Source organism: Humulus lupulus, chromosome 9 (assembly GCF_963169125.1).
Source record: "Humulus lupulus chromosome 9, drHumLupu1.1, whole genome shotgun sequence".
NCBI lineage: Eukaryota > Viridiplantae > Streptophyta > Magnoliopsida > Rosales > Cannabaceae > Humulus > Humulus lupulus.
In genome coordinates, this window is record NC_084801.1 from 6,758,804 (window position 1) to 6,778,860 (window position 20,057).

The window sequence follows — 20,057 nt, forward strand, 5'->3', positions numbered from 1 at the left end:
AATATTTTGTTTCAATGTGAGATGATGTGACTATACACTATAAGCAGGTTATTAAGTGGAGCATGAAAGGATTGATGGAATGTGCACATTTAATTGATGGGGCAAATACTATAAGGTTAGAGGATGTGAGTTGGGGTTGATATAAGAGAGAATTGGAGTCATTTGTGTTGTTTGTGTTTAATTAGAGTTGAATTCCATTTTTTGTTTTGTTTTGTTTTGTTTAATGTTTATTAATGCCGAGAAAAGTTAACAAAATATGTTGAAAAAGTTTCCATCATCCATGACATTATGATCATAATATATATTCAAAAAGTCAAGTACTTGATCTCATCAGAGAGAAGATGAATAATATGATGAATATTGGATTTGGAAAATATCATCATTATCATTGGACTCGGATGATGATAAACTGAGCTTACAAATTAACAAAATATGGGAAAAGCTAGTCTATCCCAGAACTGGATTAATGAAGGCGAACAGATGCAAATAAAAGCGAGCTTGTAAGCCTCTTTTCATTCTATGATTGAACCCACCAAAAAATTGAAGATCCTGGAAACATTTATGTATTCCAAGATGATTATGAGATACCCTAAGTAGTGGAGCATCTTCAAACAAAACTTCAAACCAGTTGAAGATAAATGAACTATCTGCTAGCTCTTTTGTGTTTAGTTAGTAAGTACGTTACCCTAATAATACTTAATCTATAATTTTAGATCATTATTTCAAATCACTTAACAAGTATCTCATACATGAATCCTTTCAAAATACAAGTACAAAAATATATAATAACTCACTACTAGATGTTGTCAAAACATAGTTTAAATTCTACTCTGAGTTCCTATTTCCTTAACTTTCTTGAGAGATATTAGCAATTCTTCTAGCATCCAACCACTCTTTCTCTAATTTAACAGAGAAAAAAGAAGTGTAGTGTTCTCTGTTGCTTTAATTGCTATCTATTGATTTTGGAAAATGAAGTAGTTCAACTCTGTCATGGAAACATTGAGCAAACCATTGTGATCATTTTAGGCAATGAAAAAGTATCATGAATCTTTTTGAGGTTTGATCTTTGCATTTTTCTTGAGCATTATGAATGTTTGTGGGTCATTATTAACAGAGTGAACTTTTTTGACACAAATTAATTTTAATAAAGCCCAAAAGGATTCAACTCGATAAAAAAAAATAAACTACTAATCCAAAACTGTAACAAAATGGAGTAGTCATTATTAACTTTCTCTACTAAGGCTAGTTATTCGTTTAATCCGGTGTTTCAAACATAGTGTTCAGTCTAAGATTAGTAGCTAATACATCAAAGTAAGCAAACATATATATAAAAAGCTATACTGAGGTCATCAGTCATATCACCAAAATCACAGTACGCATTTGCATATCAAATGAGCATAAACTAATATACAAATACAAGACCCTAGCCTATGGAAGATCAAACCAAGAAAATTAACAACAATCTCTCATATCATACAACGCATCAACAATTTTTTTGTTGTCTCATTTCTGTAATATCATAACAAACATCAAACAAAAAACAATTCTTAAAAAGTAAAACTTTACCAAGATATGCTCATGAATTCTCTTCATCATTAGAAGCCTCCTCGAACTGTAAAGGCCCCTTGAGGCGACCTTCATTGTCACCACCACCACGAAGCTCCAAGGCTGCTTTTTGAAGAAACTCTTTGGCAGCTGTTTGAACAGATTTTTTCTCTGTTGATTCATAGTAAGGTAATCAAGGCGGCCTTCTTTCTTTTGCCTTACTAAACCAATATATAAGAAGAAAACCAAAAGAGTACTAATCAGTAACTTACACACAAAACAATATAGTAAGCTACCAGAGTTAGCCTAGTAATGCGGGTAGGGTGAACTAAAGTAGAAGTTTTGAGTTCGAGGTTTGCATTTTTCTTGAGCATTATAAATGTTTGTGGGTCTATTTAAAATACTAAAAACAGAGTGAACTTTTTTTGACACAAATTAATTTTATTAATGCCCAAAAGGATTCAACTTGATAAAAAATAGTTCCTAATCCAAATAAGAGTACTCATTATTAACTTTCTCTACTAAGACTAGTTATTTGTTCAACTATATTGTATTGTTGTACCAAATGAAATCAAGGTTTTTCAAACATAGAGTTCAATCTAAGATTAGTAGCTAATACATCAAAGTAAGCAAGCACATACATAAAAAGAGTTCTCAGATTAAAACTTTAGTGGCAAAATAATGAAACTGTTACATATTTCCTCACTCCTCAAAGCTATACTTGAAGTTGAGATCATCAGTCATATCTCACCAAAATCACAGTACGCATTTGCATATCAAATAAACATAAACCAACATCCAAATACAAGACCCTACCCTATGGAAGATCGAACCAAGAAAATTAACAACCATCTCTCATATCAAACAAAACAACTCATCAACAATGTTTTTTTTTTGTCTCATTTCTGTAATATCACAACAAACATCAAACAAACAACGATTCATAAAAAGTAAAACTTTACCAAGATATACTCATGAATTCTCTTCATCTTCAGAAGCCTCCTCGAACTGTAAAGGCCCCTTGAGGCGGCCTTCATTGTCACCACCACCAAGAAGCTCCAAGGCTGCTTTTTCAAGAAACTCCTTGGCAGCTGTTTTAACAGACTTTTTCTCTGTTGATTCATACTTTCTCTTGTTTAGTTGGGCCTTTTTCTCTTTTCCAACAGCTCTCATACTTTTCCTCTGTTCCGGGGTAAGGTCAGGCAAAGAATGCTGAATGAAACGAGTTGCTGCCTGAAAGTTTAAGGTGGTGGAAGGTCGAAGAGGCGCATTGCTCAAACCTATGAACCGTTCTAGTTTGTTTTGATACAAACTTAACCTCTCAAGCTCGGATTTGACTGGATGCTCATCTGGGTCAACCCCATTACACCTCAACTTCAAAGTGAAAAGGGTTGTAGTGGCTTTTGCTAGCAAGAGCAGCGATTGGGCGCGTTGCAGAGGCGGCATTTGGGCGAGGACATCTGGGTCTGAGAGAGACAAGAAATCGAGAAAGTGGGTTCGAACATCTTCTACGTGGGCCAAACTTCTCTTTACTGAATCCGTTACCGAGTATGGTACTGCCGAGCTTTCTCTATCGTCCATTTCCATTTTCTGAATCACAGGAGAGAAGTCACAAGCCGTGAATGAGATGGGAGAGAAACTCCTTTGCTGTTGCAGTCCCCGTCTCCGAGAGAGAAACTTGCCGCCGTGGACGGTGGAGATGGGGAGAGAGAGCGAGAGGCGAGTCGACTGTGAGAGAGGGGGAAGGAATGGGCCGGTGAACTTAGAAGACTGAAATAATATCAAATTTAATTTGGCCATCATTTTCTTTTCTTTTATTTTCTTTGTTTAACTTTTTCTAACGTCAAACACATATAACATTTCCAAAAAGCCACGTAAGATAACTCTTCTGGTAAAAAATTTTATTCTTTATAATACAGATAAAATAGTCAAATAATGTGTGATTGTAAAGTTATATTGTTTTACCTAAATAAATAATATTTTTTTATATATAATAAAATACTATTAATCAAATTATAAATATTTTATTATTATTAGGCCCCACTATCCCTCTAATAAATAGCTACCAATTGTCTATTACTTTCCTAATTCACATGACTAACTATTTTCTATTTAATGTTTTTTAATTCTCATTCGTTTGGACATTTTAACACATGTGAATATAAAAAAGTTCTATCATATATCTAGTAAGTAGTAACTATTTAAATACGTTATTTTATTAAAATTATATTGTTTAAAATTTTGTTTATTATTTACTCGCAATAGCTGTCAAAATGATATAAAATAGTATATAATGTTAAAAATTATATTTGAAATATTAAAGGTACACAATTGATTGAATTGAATGCTCGATCTCTCCCTCCATTTATGTAGTTTCCCAAAACTCACATATATTGATTTTTTAGTAAAAAAATAAAGAGATAATTTGAAAAATTCCCAATTTTAGGATTAGTTAACTAAAAATAACTACTAATAATATTTAGTTGAATATTACCCATTTTTTTAAGCACATTTCCTATATCATCCTTAAAACACTGCTAAAAGTCTAATGTAAAAATCTCAATATTTACCTCTGTCGCGTCATTTACTTCTCTCTTTAAATAAATTACATAAAAAAACGTTTCCAAATAAATTCTCACGGTTGAATTAATTAGGAAACATAATAATAATAATACAATGAGTACATTTCCTTTCTTATTATTTTATTTTATAATCATAATTTATTTATTTTTCTTTTGGTAACAGCTCTCTCTCTATATATAAACCCAATTCAGCCAAATCCAATCCCACTCGAAAATCATCTTTTTGCATCCATGGAATTCGAAGGTGATCATCAAACTCACAGGGCCAAGCGTCTCTCATATGAGAATGAAGGTGTGTCTCTATCTATACACACACACACACACATATATATATATATATGTATATTAAGTAATAACTGTGCAAATTTGTTGAGAATTTCTTTGCTTCAAATCGACCAATAATACTAGTTTTAGGGTTATTAGGTTGTGACTGTATGCATATTTCAGTGCTGAAAATTATCGTTTATTTTTTGTTTTTTAGTGAATACTAATTAGTAGTGATTATTAAATGTGAAGAAATAAAAAGCAATAAGTTTTGGGAGGTGCCAGAGGAGGTGGTGGAGAAGATTCTATTGAGTTTGGATGCAAAGTCTCTAAGAAGCTGTATGGAAGTTTGTAGGGGTTGGTTTCATCTGATTAATAACCCTAGTTTTGCAAACAAACACCTTCTTGGCCAACACCTGTTTCCAGTCAGTGATGGTTTTGGTTGTTCTTGGGTTGAAGTCTCTTGCCGTACTTGGCGTACTTTGAATGCAGTTAAAAGGTAAAAAAGATTATTTTGCTATCTCTTAATTATGATATGATTAATTTATGGTTATGGTTATGAGTGAGTTAATTGATTAATTTTGCAGGAAGAAGAGATACGTGTGCTCAACACCTCACTGTCCTGCCGTCAAAGAAATCACCGTCGCTTACAAGAAAATCCATAATCATTAGTTCGGAGGACTAGCTCTTTTCTTCTTCATATTCTTGTGTTTTAGAGTTTGTTAAGCAAAACTGGCTGAAAAATCTTTATTATATATATATATATATATATATATGTTGATCTTATCTCTATTGAATCTTAAAAGTAGCGGTTACAATAAGTTGTATTTACTTTTGACAAATTAAGCAAACTGTCCCAATGAAAGAAGTACAAACAACTGATACCTAAGCAGTTACTTATATTTATGATCATGATATCTTCATTCCCATACAATATTGTTAACATATGAAATAGATGCCAACAAAGAAGAAAAAGTAGAGCAGAGTACTGTACTGTACTGTACAGTTCATGACCACAAAAGCTGCAAGAACTGGATCGATCAGTTCAAACACTGTGGTTCAGTAACAGAAAGAGAGATTGAGATATGGCATGATTAAGGTCTCAAACCTAGCTAGCTTGTTCATCAAGTAATTGATCGAGGAGAAGAGGAATTCTATTCATCATAGATGGATTGGAGTTGGGAGGACCCTTGCTTATATATGGAACACAATGAAATTAAAGCCTTAAAGGTGGTGATCAGCTTAATGATAATGTTTTCAAGAATTGCAGATGTAACAGATGTGTGCAAAAGTATGCTATTCCATTTGGCAGTGATTCATGAGTTATGGGGACTGAACATGGTCCAATATATGCTACAAGGACCTTAATTAGTAAAACTAGTGTTGATTTAACAAATTATGTTTATAACTTGTATATGTTTTTTTGTACACAACGGTTTTATTAACAAATTATGTTGATAAATATGTATTATCTAATTTAACAGAGAGAGAAAGAACAAGTGTAGTGTTCTTTGTTGCTTTTGATGGCTCTCTGTTGATTTTGGAAAAATATAAGAAGTTAGACGATGAACAAGTGCATGTATCATGAACCCTTTGGCTTTAGCTAACTTAAAATGATTGTGCTCTATGTAAAGATTCCAACTTGATCTAAAATTGTTACTAATTCATCGATCGGCCAAAATAGAATAATAGAATGACAAAAAAGACTAGTCTGGTTTTTCAAACACAGTTAGTTTTCAGTCTAATAAGAGCAGCAGCAGCAGCTTGTTTTATTAATAACATCACATTATTAACATCACAGAAAAGAAAAGAAAAGAATGGACAACAATAACACAATCCAATCTCTTATTATATCAATCAAACAGCTCATCAACAAGATTTTGTTCATTTCTGTAATATCATAACAAACACCAAACAACAACTCACATCATATAATATATGAAAGAGAAAGTAAAACTTTGCCACTTTTATTATTCTGCTCAACTCTACTCTTCATCTTCTAAAATATCAGTGGTGGTAAGTTAGTTAAACAACAATGACATTTGCATTGTTCATTATTATTATTATCATTATTCATCCGTAACTAATAATAATCTCCAACATATTTTGATATGATGATCTGATCTAAATAAAAATAAAAACAGTAAGTTAATTTGTAAATATTATATTGTTAGTTTAATCTACTCATCTCTCTTGCTATTTTTGCTTGTACTTATGGTGCAGATTTGAAATTTGTCTTCTAACATAATAAAAAGATTATATAGTTTTTGATGTGAATTTGATTCACATTTAACCTGCTGTTATGATCAATAACAGATCATAAGAACCAAACATTCAAACATGAATTGGATTAAACTTAAAACCAGAAAATATCAGAGAAATGGAACTTAGCTCGAAATTCAAATGGCAGCAAGAATGAATTCTTTATTGATCATCAGCACATTACAATCAGAGTTCTTGGAACTTAATTACACTCATCAATGGTGCATTACACCAATTATAAAAGCCTCACCTGAGGTACCCTTGATCAGATACACAAGGAACCTGGACAACCCTCCTTTCACTCACAGAAAATTATACTTTGAGAAGAAGAGAGAAAAATGCTAAAAACAGAGAGAAAGAGACAATTCTTGGTGCTGAGATAATCACTCGAGTTGGTGTGCTGATGTCTATTTATAGACATTGGAGTTAGTTGAGCTGAGAGAGTAACTAACTAACCAATTAAATGACTGAAAAGTAAGTTGCTGACATGTCCATCTGTTTTGTGAGCTAATTCTCCAACAGTTTTCAATGTCTATCTCTCTGAGGAGTTGATAGACATCCTAATGGGGAACAATGGGCCATGTCATATAGAGCTTAGCACAGCTAAAACGCAGGCAAAATACCATCAACAAAGAAAATCAGTGGCCCACACCACATTGAAGCAACCACAATCAAAAGACTAAAAACAAAGAAATTGAATTTGAATTTGTAATTTGTATACATTTGAATTGAATGCAATCCTAACAAAAAATTTATATACTCAATCTATCTATATTGTAGCTCGCCATGACAAAATATGGTCCTTCTTTTGCTCCACTGATATATTTTGGCACCATTGCAGTCAAATAATGTTGTGCACAACACTAAAGAAGAAAAACGGAAATATTAACTCAAAGAATTTCAATTTGAATTGAATAAATCAGTCTACATCCTATATATTGTAACTCACCACGATAAAATATGGTCATTCTTATTCTTGACTGTTATCTCTTTCACACCAGTGCATTCATTTGCTGCACAATAATACACCTTCCTGCAAATGCAAGTAATGTATGTAAATATATTAGTGTTAGACTATACCATAGAAACACATAAAATAACTTATACTTTACCTTGTAGTTTTCTGCCCACCCTTAATATTAATAATGGCACGGTCTTCCACCCATTGAAAACTATCATAGACAGGAAAGTAGTGTCGTTCTTTTGATACATATTTCTTAGCACGAGGCACGTAAGACCTCTTATGCACAGATCCGCTGGTGCTTGGTAAACCTCGGCTACTGACACCTTGAGATGCATAAGACGTCCGCAATGATGAAGCGAGCAGAGGGTGGGGTGTGATTGGTAAAGACAGCTGAGACGGCAAAGATGGCTGAGATGGAAAACCTTGGCCGGTGAAGGTGGCCTGAGATGTTGAACCAGAGGGAAAAGGGAAGTTAGGATCGATGGAAGTGGTGGCCTGAGATGTTGACACAAAAGTCTGCATCTCAGACCACCACCATGGTGGATGCAGAGATGATTGTTGCTCCCAACGCTCCACCTCCGAAAAGATATCATCTTGGCTATAAAGGTTGTCCCAATATTCCAAACCATGGTCGTACGTTGATTCTGGCCGATTGCTTGGACCTTCAATCCCAGAAAGAAAGAAAAAAAAATCAGCCATAAATCTAATAATCATACATTAAACATATATATCATAAATAGAATTCAAAACTAATCATAACATTGAACATATATATCTTAACTCCATGCTATGAAGATTTTTTTTATAGAGAAACCCTAAACTAAAACTAAAGATAGAAACGGTGTTTGAACAAATACCCAAAGAGACACACCTGCACCAGAGTATTCCATGCCCTCGTAAGTTGGACCATGATCTTCTTCCCCTTCAAACCCTTCTTTTACAAGGAAGAAAAAAAAAATTTAGGAAAACCCTAAAACTAATAATACATATGCAGAAAACTAAGTGAAACTGACATACCAAAACCATCGTAAGGAATATGCCTCTTGCCTAAAGCCTTGTCAGTAAAGCCATGGCCATTCCCTTCCATGGTTGCAGAGGGATTCGCTGGTATATTGTATCAAGGTGCGTTGAATAATGTAATAAAAGGAAATGTCTCGAGAGTTTTATAGAAGCTAGAAATTAGGCACGTGGGTTTCTCTCTCATCTCATCTCAATAAATTTGAGGATTGGAAAAAAAAATCTTAAATACACTTTTTTTTTTTTTTTTTACTATTTTAGTGTAATTATTATTTTTTTTAAAAGGAAGCATTCAAGTTTTTATGAAATATAATTTTTAAAGTTTCATAATTATAAATATAAGATTTTTTTAGAAAAAACAACTTAGTAAATTAACTAAATATAAAAAAAAATAAAAGACAAAATCATAAAAATGTAAAAATGTTCTTAAAATCATAACATTGAAAAAAAAAAATTTATGTAATTTTCTCTTAATAATATAATTATAATTTTATGGATACCGGTCTATCTAAACAATAAATAAATGAGATAATATAATATAAGGTAAGTGTTGCTATAAATAAAATAATTATAGTTTACTTTTTGTTTTTGTTTAAAATTAAGGTTAAATTTAAAATAAAAATAAATAGAGTATACTTTAAATTTAGTAATAGTAGCTGATTTGATTTACCACTTTCATTTAATTTCTCCTAAATTACAAAACAAAAAATAACAAAAACGCATATATGCTTACCTTTTTTATTTTTTATTTGGACCGATAGAGATGGGTTTAGCTGTTATAAAAATGAAGATTGCCCAATTAAAAAAAATAAATAAATAAAAAAGATTACAAGTGAAAGTATATATAGAAAAGAAATTTATTATAATATTGTATGGAAGAAAATGAGGATGCAATACATTTATTTTATTTTAGCAATATTTACAATTGAGATACATTACACTTTAGGGCAGAACATATTATATTATGTTGAACATATTCTAGACTGCATATTTGATTTTGTATACTTCTTTATTGTATTAAATCCTTTGTACATCTCAAAAAAAAAAAAAAAAATAGTGTCGAACAACTCTGTCCGGATACATCATCACAAAAGGGAATAACACATAACATTATAAAAAGGGACAATATAACATTTATATAAGATTACTTTGTATAAAAATAATGTCTATTTTTTTTTTTTTTTCCTAATTCGGTATATAATAACATTTATTATAAAAATATAAAGAATAAAAAAGAGTAAATACTTATTTTGTTACTATTAACAAAATATATACATGGTATTTATATTTTCAATAATGCTATTCTAGTAACATGTAATTTGAAATCGTACATATTTAATACAGTGGACTCAAATTTAATTAATAAAATTTTATCAATATAATCAAATTATTCTTAATTATATATATTTCAAATTTAATTTTAATTACTTAATTACATATAATTGATAAAAGTTTGGTTGATAAAATTTTATTATTTAAATTTTATTACACGATACAAAAAATGTATGATTTTAAATTACAAAATACAAAATGAACATTATTAAAAATATAAAGTACTAAATTTATATTTCGATGATAAAATATAGTATAGCAAATAATTATAGGGAAATTTTAATATGTATGCTTGATAAGAGTTATAATTACAAAAAAATACTAGGCATATTAAAATTTACAAAATAATGCTAATTTTTTGCACATTACCCAAAATGCCCTTTTCACTTCTTCCTCATTCTCATTTCTCATTTCTCATTTCTCTCTTCTCTCTTCTCTCTTCTCTCTTCCCTCTCTCTCTCTCTTATTTCACTCTCTCTCACCTCACAACACCACCACCACACTAAATATTATATTTCGAACAGATTTGGACATGATTTTTGGGTTTTTTTTGCGATTTTTTTTTCAGATCTGAAACTCTGAAATCTGCAAAAAATCGACATTGCTCGATGGTGGTTCGATGGTGCTCGATGCCAGCTCGATGAGACCTTCAAAATCATGATTTTTCATGAAAAAATGACTTTGCTCGATGGTGGTTCGATAGTGGCTCGATGGTACTCGATGCCAGCTCGATGAGACCTTCAAAATCATGATTTTTCATGAAAAAATGACTTAGCTCGATGATGGTTCGATGGTAGCTCGATAGTGGTTCGATAGTGCTCGATGGTGCTCGATGCAATTCTTGTAAGAGACATAATTTTTCACTCGGGTGTCCGTTTGGGGTGATTTTTTTTTTATTTTGGGTATTTTTTCAAGATCTACACGTTTGACATGTTAATATGCACATTTGTGAAGTGTAACACTTGTAAAAAATAGAAAAGTGCAAACATACCTCATGGTTAAGACATCTTTTGGTATATTTTTAAGTTTTAAACTTCATAAATGTGCATATTAACATGTCAAACGTGTAGATCTTGAAAAAATACTCAAAATCAAAAAAAAATCACCCCAAACGGACACCCGAGTGAAAAATTATGTCTCTTACAAGAATTGCATCGAGCACCATCGAGCACTATCGAACCACTATCGAGCTACCATTGAACCATCATCGAGCTAAGTCATTTTTTCATGAAAAATCATGATTTTGAAGGTCTCATCGAGCTGGCATCGAGCCACCATTCGCTGGGGCCTTCAAGATCAAGATTTTCATGAAAAAATGACTTAGCTCGATGGTGGTTCGATGGTAGCTCGATAATGGCTCGATGGTGCTCAATGCAATTTTTGTAAGAGACATAATTTTTCACTCGGGTATCCGTTTGGGGTGATTTTTTTTTTGATTTTGGGTATTTTTTCAAGATCTACACGTTTGACATGTTAATATGCACATTTGGGAAGTTTAAAACTTAAAAATATACCAAAAGATGTCTTAAACATGAGGTATGTTTGCACTTTTCTATTTTTTACAAGTGTTACACTTCCCAAATGTGCATATTAACATGTCAAACGTGTAGATCTTGAAAAAATACCCAAAATTAAAAAAAAAATCACCCCAAACGGACACCCGAGTGAAAAATTATGTCTCTTACAAGAATTGCATCGAGCACCATCGAGCACTATCGAACCACTATCGAGCTACCATCGAGCTAAGTCATTTTTTCATGAAAAATCATGATTTTGAAGGTCTCATCGAGCTGGCATCGAGCCACTATCGAACTACTATCGAACCACCATCGAGCAAAGTCATTTTTTCATGAAAAATCATGATTTTGAAGGTCTCATCGAGCTGGCATCGAGCACCATCGAACCACCATCGAGCAATGTCGATTTTTTGCAGATTTCAGAGTTTCAGATCTGAAAAAAAATCGCAAAAAAAACCTAAAAATCATGTCAAAATCTGTTCGAAATATAATATTTAGTGTGGTGGTGGTGTTGTGAGGTGAGAGAGAGAGAGAGGGAAGAGAGAAGAGAGAAGAGAGAAATGAGAATGAGGAAGAAGTGAAAAGGGCATTTTGGGTAATGTGCAAAAAATTAGCATTATTTTGTAAATTTTAATATGCCTAGTATTTTTTTTGTAATTATAACTTTTATCAAGCATACATATTAAAATTTCCCATAATTATATAGCCTATAAAAAAATCTACTAATTGTAAATATCTTTTCATAATACATAGAGATTTAATACTTAAATGTGTAATAATAATTACGTGTCTGCTGTGCCAGTTTTGCTTCCACGCACTTAACGCAGCCTTTCATTCATACATATAATAAATATCTATTAGTACATCGATTAACTTTATTTTTATATAATTTTTTCAATTGTGTTGTTCTTATTTCAGTATTTTGTATTCATTTTCTCTCTCTCTCTCGCCCTCTCACATTTTATAGAAAGAAAAAAATAAACTATAATCATTAATGAACTATAAATATAATATATTATTAATATTTAAAAAAAAAACATATAAAACGACGTAAAACTTGGAAAACGACATAAATAAGGAAGACGACCTTTAACAAAAACTGACATCAAACTCGACAAACGGCATTATTTGATAAAACGACATTAAACTTGAAAAACGAGAAGAAAATTTTAAAAAACGACCATACAAATTTCGAAAAACATATGTTTTTAGACAAACGACAAGCGTTTTAGTAAGCCACAGTATACTATAATAAAGACAAAAAAAAACGACGAACTTGAACAACCGATTTGAGAATACCGACCCCATACACCAGCATACGAAATTGTGTCAATTGAAGTGAATGGATTACTTCGTATTTGACCCAAGATTCAAAATACATTAAGTATGAATATATATATGTATATATTATATATTTATATCAAATGAAGAAATATCAGTCTTGGGAACACAGTAAGAGTTGAAAAGATCAAGTATAAGCTAAACAGAAACCAGAAAGAAGAAAAGTGATGAACTGAATATCCAAAAATCAACTTCACAGATCATGACATGGAAAATTCTTGGCCTGAATTGAATTCAAAGGCATAACAAAGCTAATAATTAAGATTGGGAGAGTTTATTACATAGCCAATAAATGTCCCAACTTAAATAGATTCCAAAGAACTCAACTCATCGATCAGATCCGCTTGTTCTTTCTTGAACTTTTCAATCTTTCTCTTCAAGAGGATGAGTATCATCTTGTTGCTCTTAATCTTTGGCGAAACCTTGAGATTGGTCGTATGGTTGCCATTCCCATCTTCTGATTCTTCTGAACAAAAGTATCCACGTCGTAACTGTTTCACTCGTTCTTTGAGAATTTCTTGAAATTGCTTGTGTATGTTGACATCAGAAGAAAATGCAGACTCTTTTCTAAGCACCAGCTCTTCAATCTTCTTGTCCACTTTCTGGATCAAATCTCCCAGTTCTGAAACCAATGTTTCAGACTTTGCTGCTAACTCCTCTGGTTTTGTTTCCAAGTCCGCCATTGTTGATCAGAAGCTTTTAGTATAGAAGGAGAAGATTATGATTATGATTTGAAGTTTATAATGTAAGAGTGATCGATATATAAAGACATACATAAAAGGTAGTTATGTTCGGTATTTCTGTTTGTTATAGGAAATTAGTATAACTATATTTTTATAATTACTGTCGTTTTTAATATTATTCTCATTTTAATAAATGTTGTCGTTTTACATGAATATTGCCATCTTCTTAAATTGTGTCGCGTTTTTAGTAAATGTAGTCGTTTTGTACAATTATTATCCCTTTACACAAATATTGTCGTTTTTCATAAATATTGTCGTTTTACGTAATACGTGTCGTTTTTCATAACGACTACTGCTATGGCTTTAGAGAAAAGAGCAGTTGCTTTAGAGAAAGATTATGTTAACGAATTAATTAGTGTTTGATTATGATAACACTTATTCTATATGAAGTTTGTTTTAGTCTTAACTATCACTCTTGTAATAAGTTCTTATTGCACCAAGTTCTCTCTTTCAAGAACACAAGAAGCTAAGAAGAAAGTCAAGCACTGAGGTTAGACACTAAGAAATCTAAGGTAAGATCACACACACTCCATTAAAATTAATTTTGTTTATTAAAATTATTTAAAAAATTTAATTAAACATTATATTTTATTATATGAATTCTGAAATTGTATTTCAATCATTTAAAAATAATAAAATAATTGAAAATAAAATAAATTACTAAAATAAAGGGTAATTTAGAAATATTAAAATTTTAAACATACAAAAGATAACAAACTATGTAGTTTTTATAAATAGATATAGATGATATCGATTGATAATTATAAAAAATAGAGGATACTGAGTTTATATTTTGATAAAACACCGGGTACAAAATAAGTATTTACCATATATTTATTCTTATATTATAATTTTATTTTTACATAACACCCTTTAAGTTGAAAAAATCAAACAAATAAATCATGAATGTACTGAAGTTTCTCACCATTTAGCTATATGTATATATTTATTGAAAACAATTAATTATATGATATTATTTGGATTCTTAATTGCTGGTATACAAATTAAAAAAAAAGAAAGAGATATTTATAATTAAATTTAATGGTAGAGTAAAAGTTTAGTCAAACCCATTTCATAATGAAACTTACTGTAATTGGACTCAAAATGACTCGTAGCAGTTGTAATTTAGTCAAAAAAAAACCAATGAAATCATTTTCTCCATAAGACAAAAAAAAAGAGCATAGTTAATTTTTAGGGTTTATTTAATTGAATATGACATTGGGAACTTTTGTCACCCAAAAAGTAATAATTGACCATTTAATTCCTCCTAAAAAAAGTTAGGACATACAATTAATAATTTAAATTTGTTTAATTTTATTCAATCAAAATTAAATTTAATGTATGTTAGATAAGTGATATATTTAAATATAAAAAAATTAATTTTTTTTTTGAATTATTGTCATTTTATATTGAGATATATCTAACATATATTAAGTGTGAAATACCTTGCAATGACCACGTATGCACTTAAAAGTGAGGGCTAAATATAAAATCATTGAGACCAACTATTCAAAATCTATTTTTTTTAACTAATCATTACGATGGTATATATTAAAGGGATATATTTTTAAGATATTTTGAATAATTAACTACGTCGAAATTAGGGTTCAAATAAAGTGTTGCACACATGTACAAGCATGAAATAGATGGTCTGAATCCTAATTTTGACACATTTTATTATTTAGGATTTTTCAAAGGTATATGAGATGCTCCTCAAACTACAGCGTATAGTGTGATATAAAAATTAATATTATAATTTATCCAAATGCTAAAATAGTAATACAACCTACCTACGTCTAGTCGCTAAAAATCTAAATTAAAAATAATAAAGATAAATTTATTATATATATTTATCTTCAATATAAAAAAGTGTGTAGATAATAAAAATTATTAATTTTAATGATATATTTTTATTAATGGTAAAAAAATATTCTAAATATTTAACATAATATTTTTTTAAAACAAACTAACATAGATATTTACTTATATTAATATAAATTTAAATATTATAAAATATCATTATAATAATATATAATACATAATCTTAATTTTTATTAAAATTTTTATCATATTATATATATTTAAAAAATATATAAAATCAGTTTAATTTTTCATTGAATATGTTTATATTAATATTATTTATTTATTTAAAATTTATATTACAATGATACAAATTTTATAAAAATAATTAATAAATTCTATAATTAAAACTAAACAATATGTATATATATATACATAAATAACATTTGAGACGAACTTTACTATCCATTTAAATAAATAATAGCAGCTCCAACAAGAATGTTTTTGTGCTAAAATATACAAAACAAACTTCAAAAAAATATCTTTTTTTTTAATAATTTTGTATAAAGTTAAAAATATCTCATTTTAAATTTGTCAAAAAAAAAAGGTAAATCTATTTTTAATTTAGAAAATTTAAAAACCCTATGAATCGTATTCCCAAAGGAACTAGGAGACGAGATGGCGCGAAAACTCCTATAAATAAGCCCAAGGTTTAGGCTTAGGCTTTCAGATTCCGTGTCTTCTTATTTGGTTGAAGAGAAAAGGAAACCCTTGGCTTGACCTGGCCTTGGTCGCGTCAGAGAAGAAGCGAAACATTGTCGTATTACTCTTAGCCATGTCTTCTGATTTTCAAACCAAATGCTTGAAACATTTATTTTCTTGGTACGAGGGCATAAAGTCCAAAGCATTAGATGATGATGATGAAAGAAAATATTATTTTAGGAAGAATAAATTTGAAATACACTCTCATCATAAGTTTCATCTTAAAAAGATGAAATTGATTGAAAAAAGCTGAGAGAAAACAAAAAAATATTTAGAATTGGCTGCAACAATGCGAGATAGAACTGTCCCATCTTCTGGTCCAATTGTTGTGGTTAATGATAATGTTCGAGATTGGGAGGAGGAGAAGGAAGTTGAAGAAAACGAGGGCGATGATGACTGAGACGCTTTACTGATTGAAATGGTGGAATGTATGCTTGAGCAAGTAGAATGCAAGTAATATTCTCAATTCATTACTAAATTCGTATTATTCTCAAGTCATTACTAAATTTCTTTCGATAGTAAACAAAGCATATAAGAATTTAGTGGTTGCAAATGTAGTTGCTATAGTTGCAAATGCAAAGTTTATGTTCAATGACCAAAAGTTTTAATACCAAGTCTTTAATTAAGATGAATCTTCTAGTCAAATTGGGAAGGAGGAGAAGGAACTTGAAAAAATAAACAAGACTTAAAAAATCTAGAGGTTACAGAATTTGGGTTGGGCTTATATAGGAAAGACTAGAGAGACAAATTTCTCTTTACACAATGTGGGACAAAGTTGTTATACTACTATTTTAAGTTTTTCAACTAGTTTTCGACTGGTCGTCTAAATATTTTGATTACTTGTTTAAAGTGAGTATTTTGCAAATAATTATCAAAATTAAGATAAAATACAAATGACTTAAAAAAATTGCAAAGAGACCCTTTCTTCTAGGATAAATCGTGATGAACATTAAGCGCTCGTTTAGCAACAAGAAGAAAGTGATGAATCTAAGGAAGAATAATTAGATAGAAATGAGTTGAAAGGAATATCCCAGTGATTGTGGGGTTAAATGTGTGATTGTAGGGTTAAATGTATTATTAGAAGGATATGTAGTTTGATGAAAAGTCAAGACTAGACATAATTGGAGGCAATTGTATGAGAGTAACCAGAATAACTCAAATCATATATATATAAACATAATTATAATATGTGTGTGTGTGTTAATCAAAGAAAGAATATGCCAATGAATTTAGTATAACTACGATATATAGCACATGTTCTATGTTACTTTGAGTTCTATATCAAATGATTTTTGGATATAAAGTTAAGTATATACTATGGTTGTCCTACCAAAAAAAAAAAAAAATACTATGGTTGAAACTTTGGTAATATTCTCAAGTTTTGTGGCAAGGGACTTAGGGTTATATTATATATATATGGAAAGATTTAGTAATCATTTATGTTAGGACCAATAATTGAAGAAAACCCATGCACTGTAATTAAAGACTACACTAGGGCTGAGCATAAACTCCGAAAAATCGAAAAAACCGTGTACACCGACCTACCGAACACCGAAAAAATCGAAACCGTTTAAACCGAAAACCGAAAAAACCGCCGACGGTGCAAACCGCCACTGTTCGGTCGGTTTGGAAATTTTGGGTGAACCGACCAATAAAACCGAAACCGACCGAACACAATAAAATAATAATATAATATTATATAATTATTAATTATTAAAAATTTTAATAAAAAAAAAAAAAAACTTAGGGCACTTGTAAATGTAATTATGTTCTATATATTTATGTTGTAAAAACACACAAAAATGGATTCTAACAATCCAAAATTTTTAATTTTTTAACTAAAACTTTCAAAAAAAATAAAAAATAAAAAATAAAATAATCATATTCGGTTTGGTCGGTTTAACCGACCAAACCGCGGTCCAAAACAGTCGGTTTTTTTTTAAACTGGTTTGGTTCGGTCGGTTTTTGGATTGCACCAATCTGAACCGAAAATCGAATTTTGGATTTTTTTTTGTGAAAAAACCGCCCAAACCGACCGATGCTCACCCCTAGACTACACCACGTTTGATTTAGCCTTAACGAAGGTCTCTCTTTCAAGAACACAAGAAGCTAAGAAGAAAGTCAAGCCCTGAGGTTAGAGACTAAGAAATCTAAGGTAAGATCACACACACTCCATTAAAAAAAAATTGTTTATTAAAATTATTTTAAATTTTTAATTAAACATTTATTTATATTATGAATTTTGAAAATATATTTCAATCATTTAAAAATAATAAAATAATTAAAAATCAAATAAATCACTAAAATGAGGAGTAACCTAGGATTATGAAATTTTTAAACACACGGAGGGTAACAAACTATTTAGTTTTTACAAATAGAGAATATCAATTGATAATTATTAGAAAAAAATACTAAATTTATATTTCGATAAAACATAACACCAAATAAGTATTTACCCTATATTTATTCTTATATTATAATTTTATTTTTACCTAACACCCTTTGAGTTTGAAAACAACTAATTATATGATGTTATAAATCACTGAAAACATTGAAACGTAGAATATACATTTAATCATAGAAAAGAGAAATTAGAATTTATCCAGATAATTGTTACTAAAAAATGTGAACCAAAACAATTGATAAATCGATATTCAAGTTTTTAAAGTGCCAATTATAGAATCTAATCCATTAATTGTAAAATCTGTGAAGTTTAAATTTTAAATAAGATATAATTGTATATATTTATTGATGTAGTCCTTTGATAAACACATAATATAAAATCAAATGTTCGCAAATTCTAAAAATTAAGTAATATTTAATAGAATTATGTTAGAATGTAAAAAGTGGTCTAGAAGTAGAATAGAGTGTATGGTAAGAAGTATAGAGTTCCATCTAAAAATCAATTGGTGATAAGTAGAGTAACTCATACTTTTATAAATTGTTGAATATACTCACAGACTTTCCATGTGAGATATTTTCTCTAACATCCCCCCTCAAGATGGTGACTATTTTTGTTCACCAATCTTGGACGGCTCGATCGCAAGTGGCTCGTTGGTTCTTTTTGGCTCACTATCCCCGAATCACAAAGGGCTCTTTTTGGCTCTCTTTTTGGACCGATTTTGGATGTGGATCAGATACATACTCGTTAGAGTTTTCTTTAGCTCTGATACCATGTTAGAATGCCAAAAGTGGTCTAGAAGTAGAATAGAGTGCATGGTAAGAAGCATGGGGTTCCATCTCAAAACTAATTGGTGATGAGTGAAGTAACTCATACTCTTATAAATTGTTGAATATACTCACACACTTTTCGTGTGTGATATTTCTCTCTAACAAACTATAACATAAATTGAAAATGTGAAGTAAATGATAATTGTATCATCAGAGTACTTATATTATTAGAGACAATAATTATAGGTTTATATTATAAGGCAATATATAAACCTAATCTATGTCTAAACAAAGTATTTGTTTAGATGAAACAATATACTAAAACAGTAACAAAAACATCAACTTATAGAGCCTAATCTATTTTGTGTACTTCTTGGCAATGGTATTGTCCTCACTAACTGAAGATTATATTATAGGTATATTAATGTACACAAAAATTGATTTTGGTGAATATATCACTTCTTTTTATTAATTTTCTCTCTCTTTTTTCATGTAAAAATAAATAAAATAACCATCTTTTAGTCCAAACAGAACTTCGTTTTTAACTCTACCCTATATATTATGTATTCCCTAGCATTATATCTAACCATGCTCATCATAATTGAAAAATATCTAGATATATAATAAGTGTATAGATAACGGAAATTCTTGGTCTTAACGATTTTTATTTTTTTTCGTTAACTTTAACGGAATATTCTTATATATAACATAATATTATTATGTTTAATGGTAAACATGATTTAAACTTAAATCAAAT

General features: G+C 30.0%; 3 protein-coding genes across 5 annotated transcripts; 1 reads left to right on the forward strand and 2 right to left on the reverse strand.

The window, feature by feature from the left end:
• Positions 1-1,214: 1,214 nt before the first annotated feature.
• LOC133801410 (uncharacterized) lies at positions 1,215-3,360 on the reverse strand. Of its 2 annotated transcripts, none has more exons than XM_062239613.1 (2): positions 2,508-3,360; positions 1,215-1,762 (listed from the first exon to the last, which is right to left on the reverse strand). In XM_062239613.1, exon 1 carries the CDS (start codon positions 3,346-3,348, stop codon positions 2,518-2,520), a length of 831 nt encoding a protein of 276 aa, XP_062095597.1. In that variant the 5' UTR covers positions 3,349-3,360; the 3' UTR covers positions 1,215-1,762; positions 2,508-2,517. The 2 variants fall into 2 exon arrangements, with proteins under 2 accessions (XP_062095597.1, XP_062095596.1); XM_062239612.1 differs by having other exon boundaries at positions 1,215-1,766.
• A 933-nt stretch (positions 3,361-4,293) lies between these two features.
• Positions 4,294-5,297, forward strand: LOC133800940 (uncharacterized). The gene is made up of 3 exons (XM_062239056.1): positions 4,294-4,419; positions 4,644-4,890; positions 4,979-5,297. The coding sequence occupies exons 1-3, from the start codon at positions 4,359-4,361 to the stop codon at positions 5,061-5,063; spliced, it is 393 nt and encodes a 130-aa protein (XP_062095040.1). The 5' UTR covers positions 4,294-4,358; the 3' UTR covers positions 5,064-5,297.
• Positions 5,298-6,795: 1,498 nt separating this feature from the next.
• On the reverse strand, positions 6,796-8,733 carry LOC133800600 (uncharacterized). Of its 2 annotated transcripts, none has more exons than XM_062238599.1 (5): positions 8,635-8,733; positions 8,489-8,548; positions 7,766-8,279; positions 7,603-7,686; positions 6,796-7,516 (listed from the first exon to the last, which is right to left on the reverse strand). In XM_062238599.1, the coding sequence occupies exons 1-5, from the start codon at positions 8,702-8,704 to the stop codon at positions 7,495-7,497; spliced, it is 750 nt and encodes a 249-aa protein (XP_062094583.1). In that variant the 5' UTR covers positions 8,705-8,733; the 3' UTR covers positions 6,796-7,494. The 2 variants fall into 2 exon arrangements, with proteins under 2 accessions (XP_062094583.1, XP_062094581.1); XM_062238597.1 differs by having other exon boundaries at positions 8,489-8,551.
• Between the last annotated feature and the right edge of the window lie 11,324 nt (positions 8,734-20,057).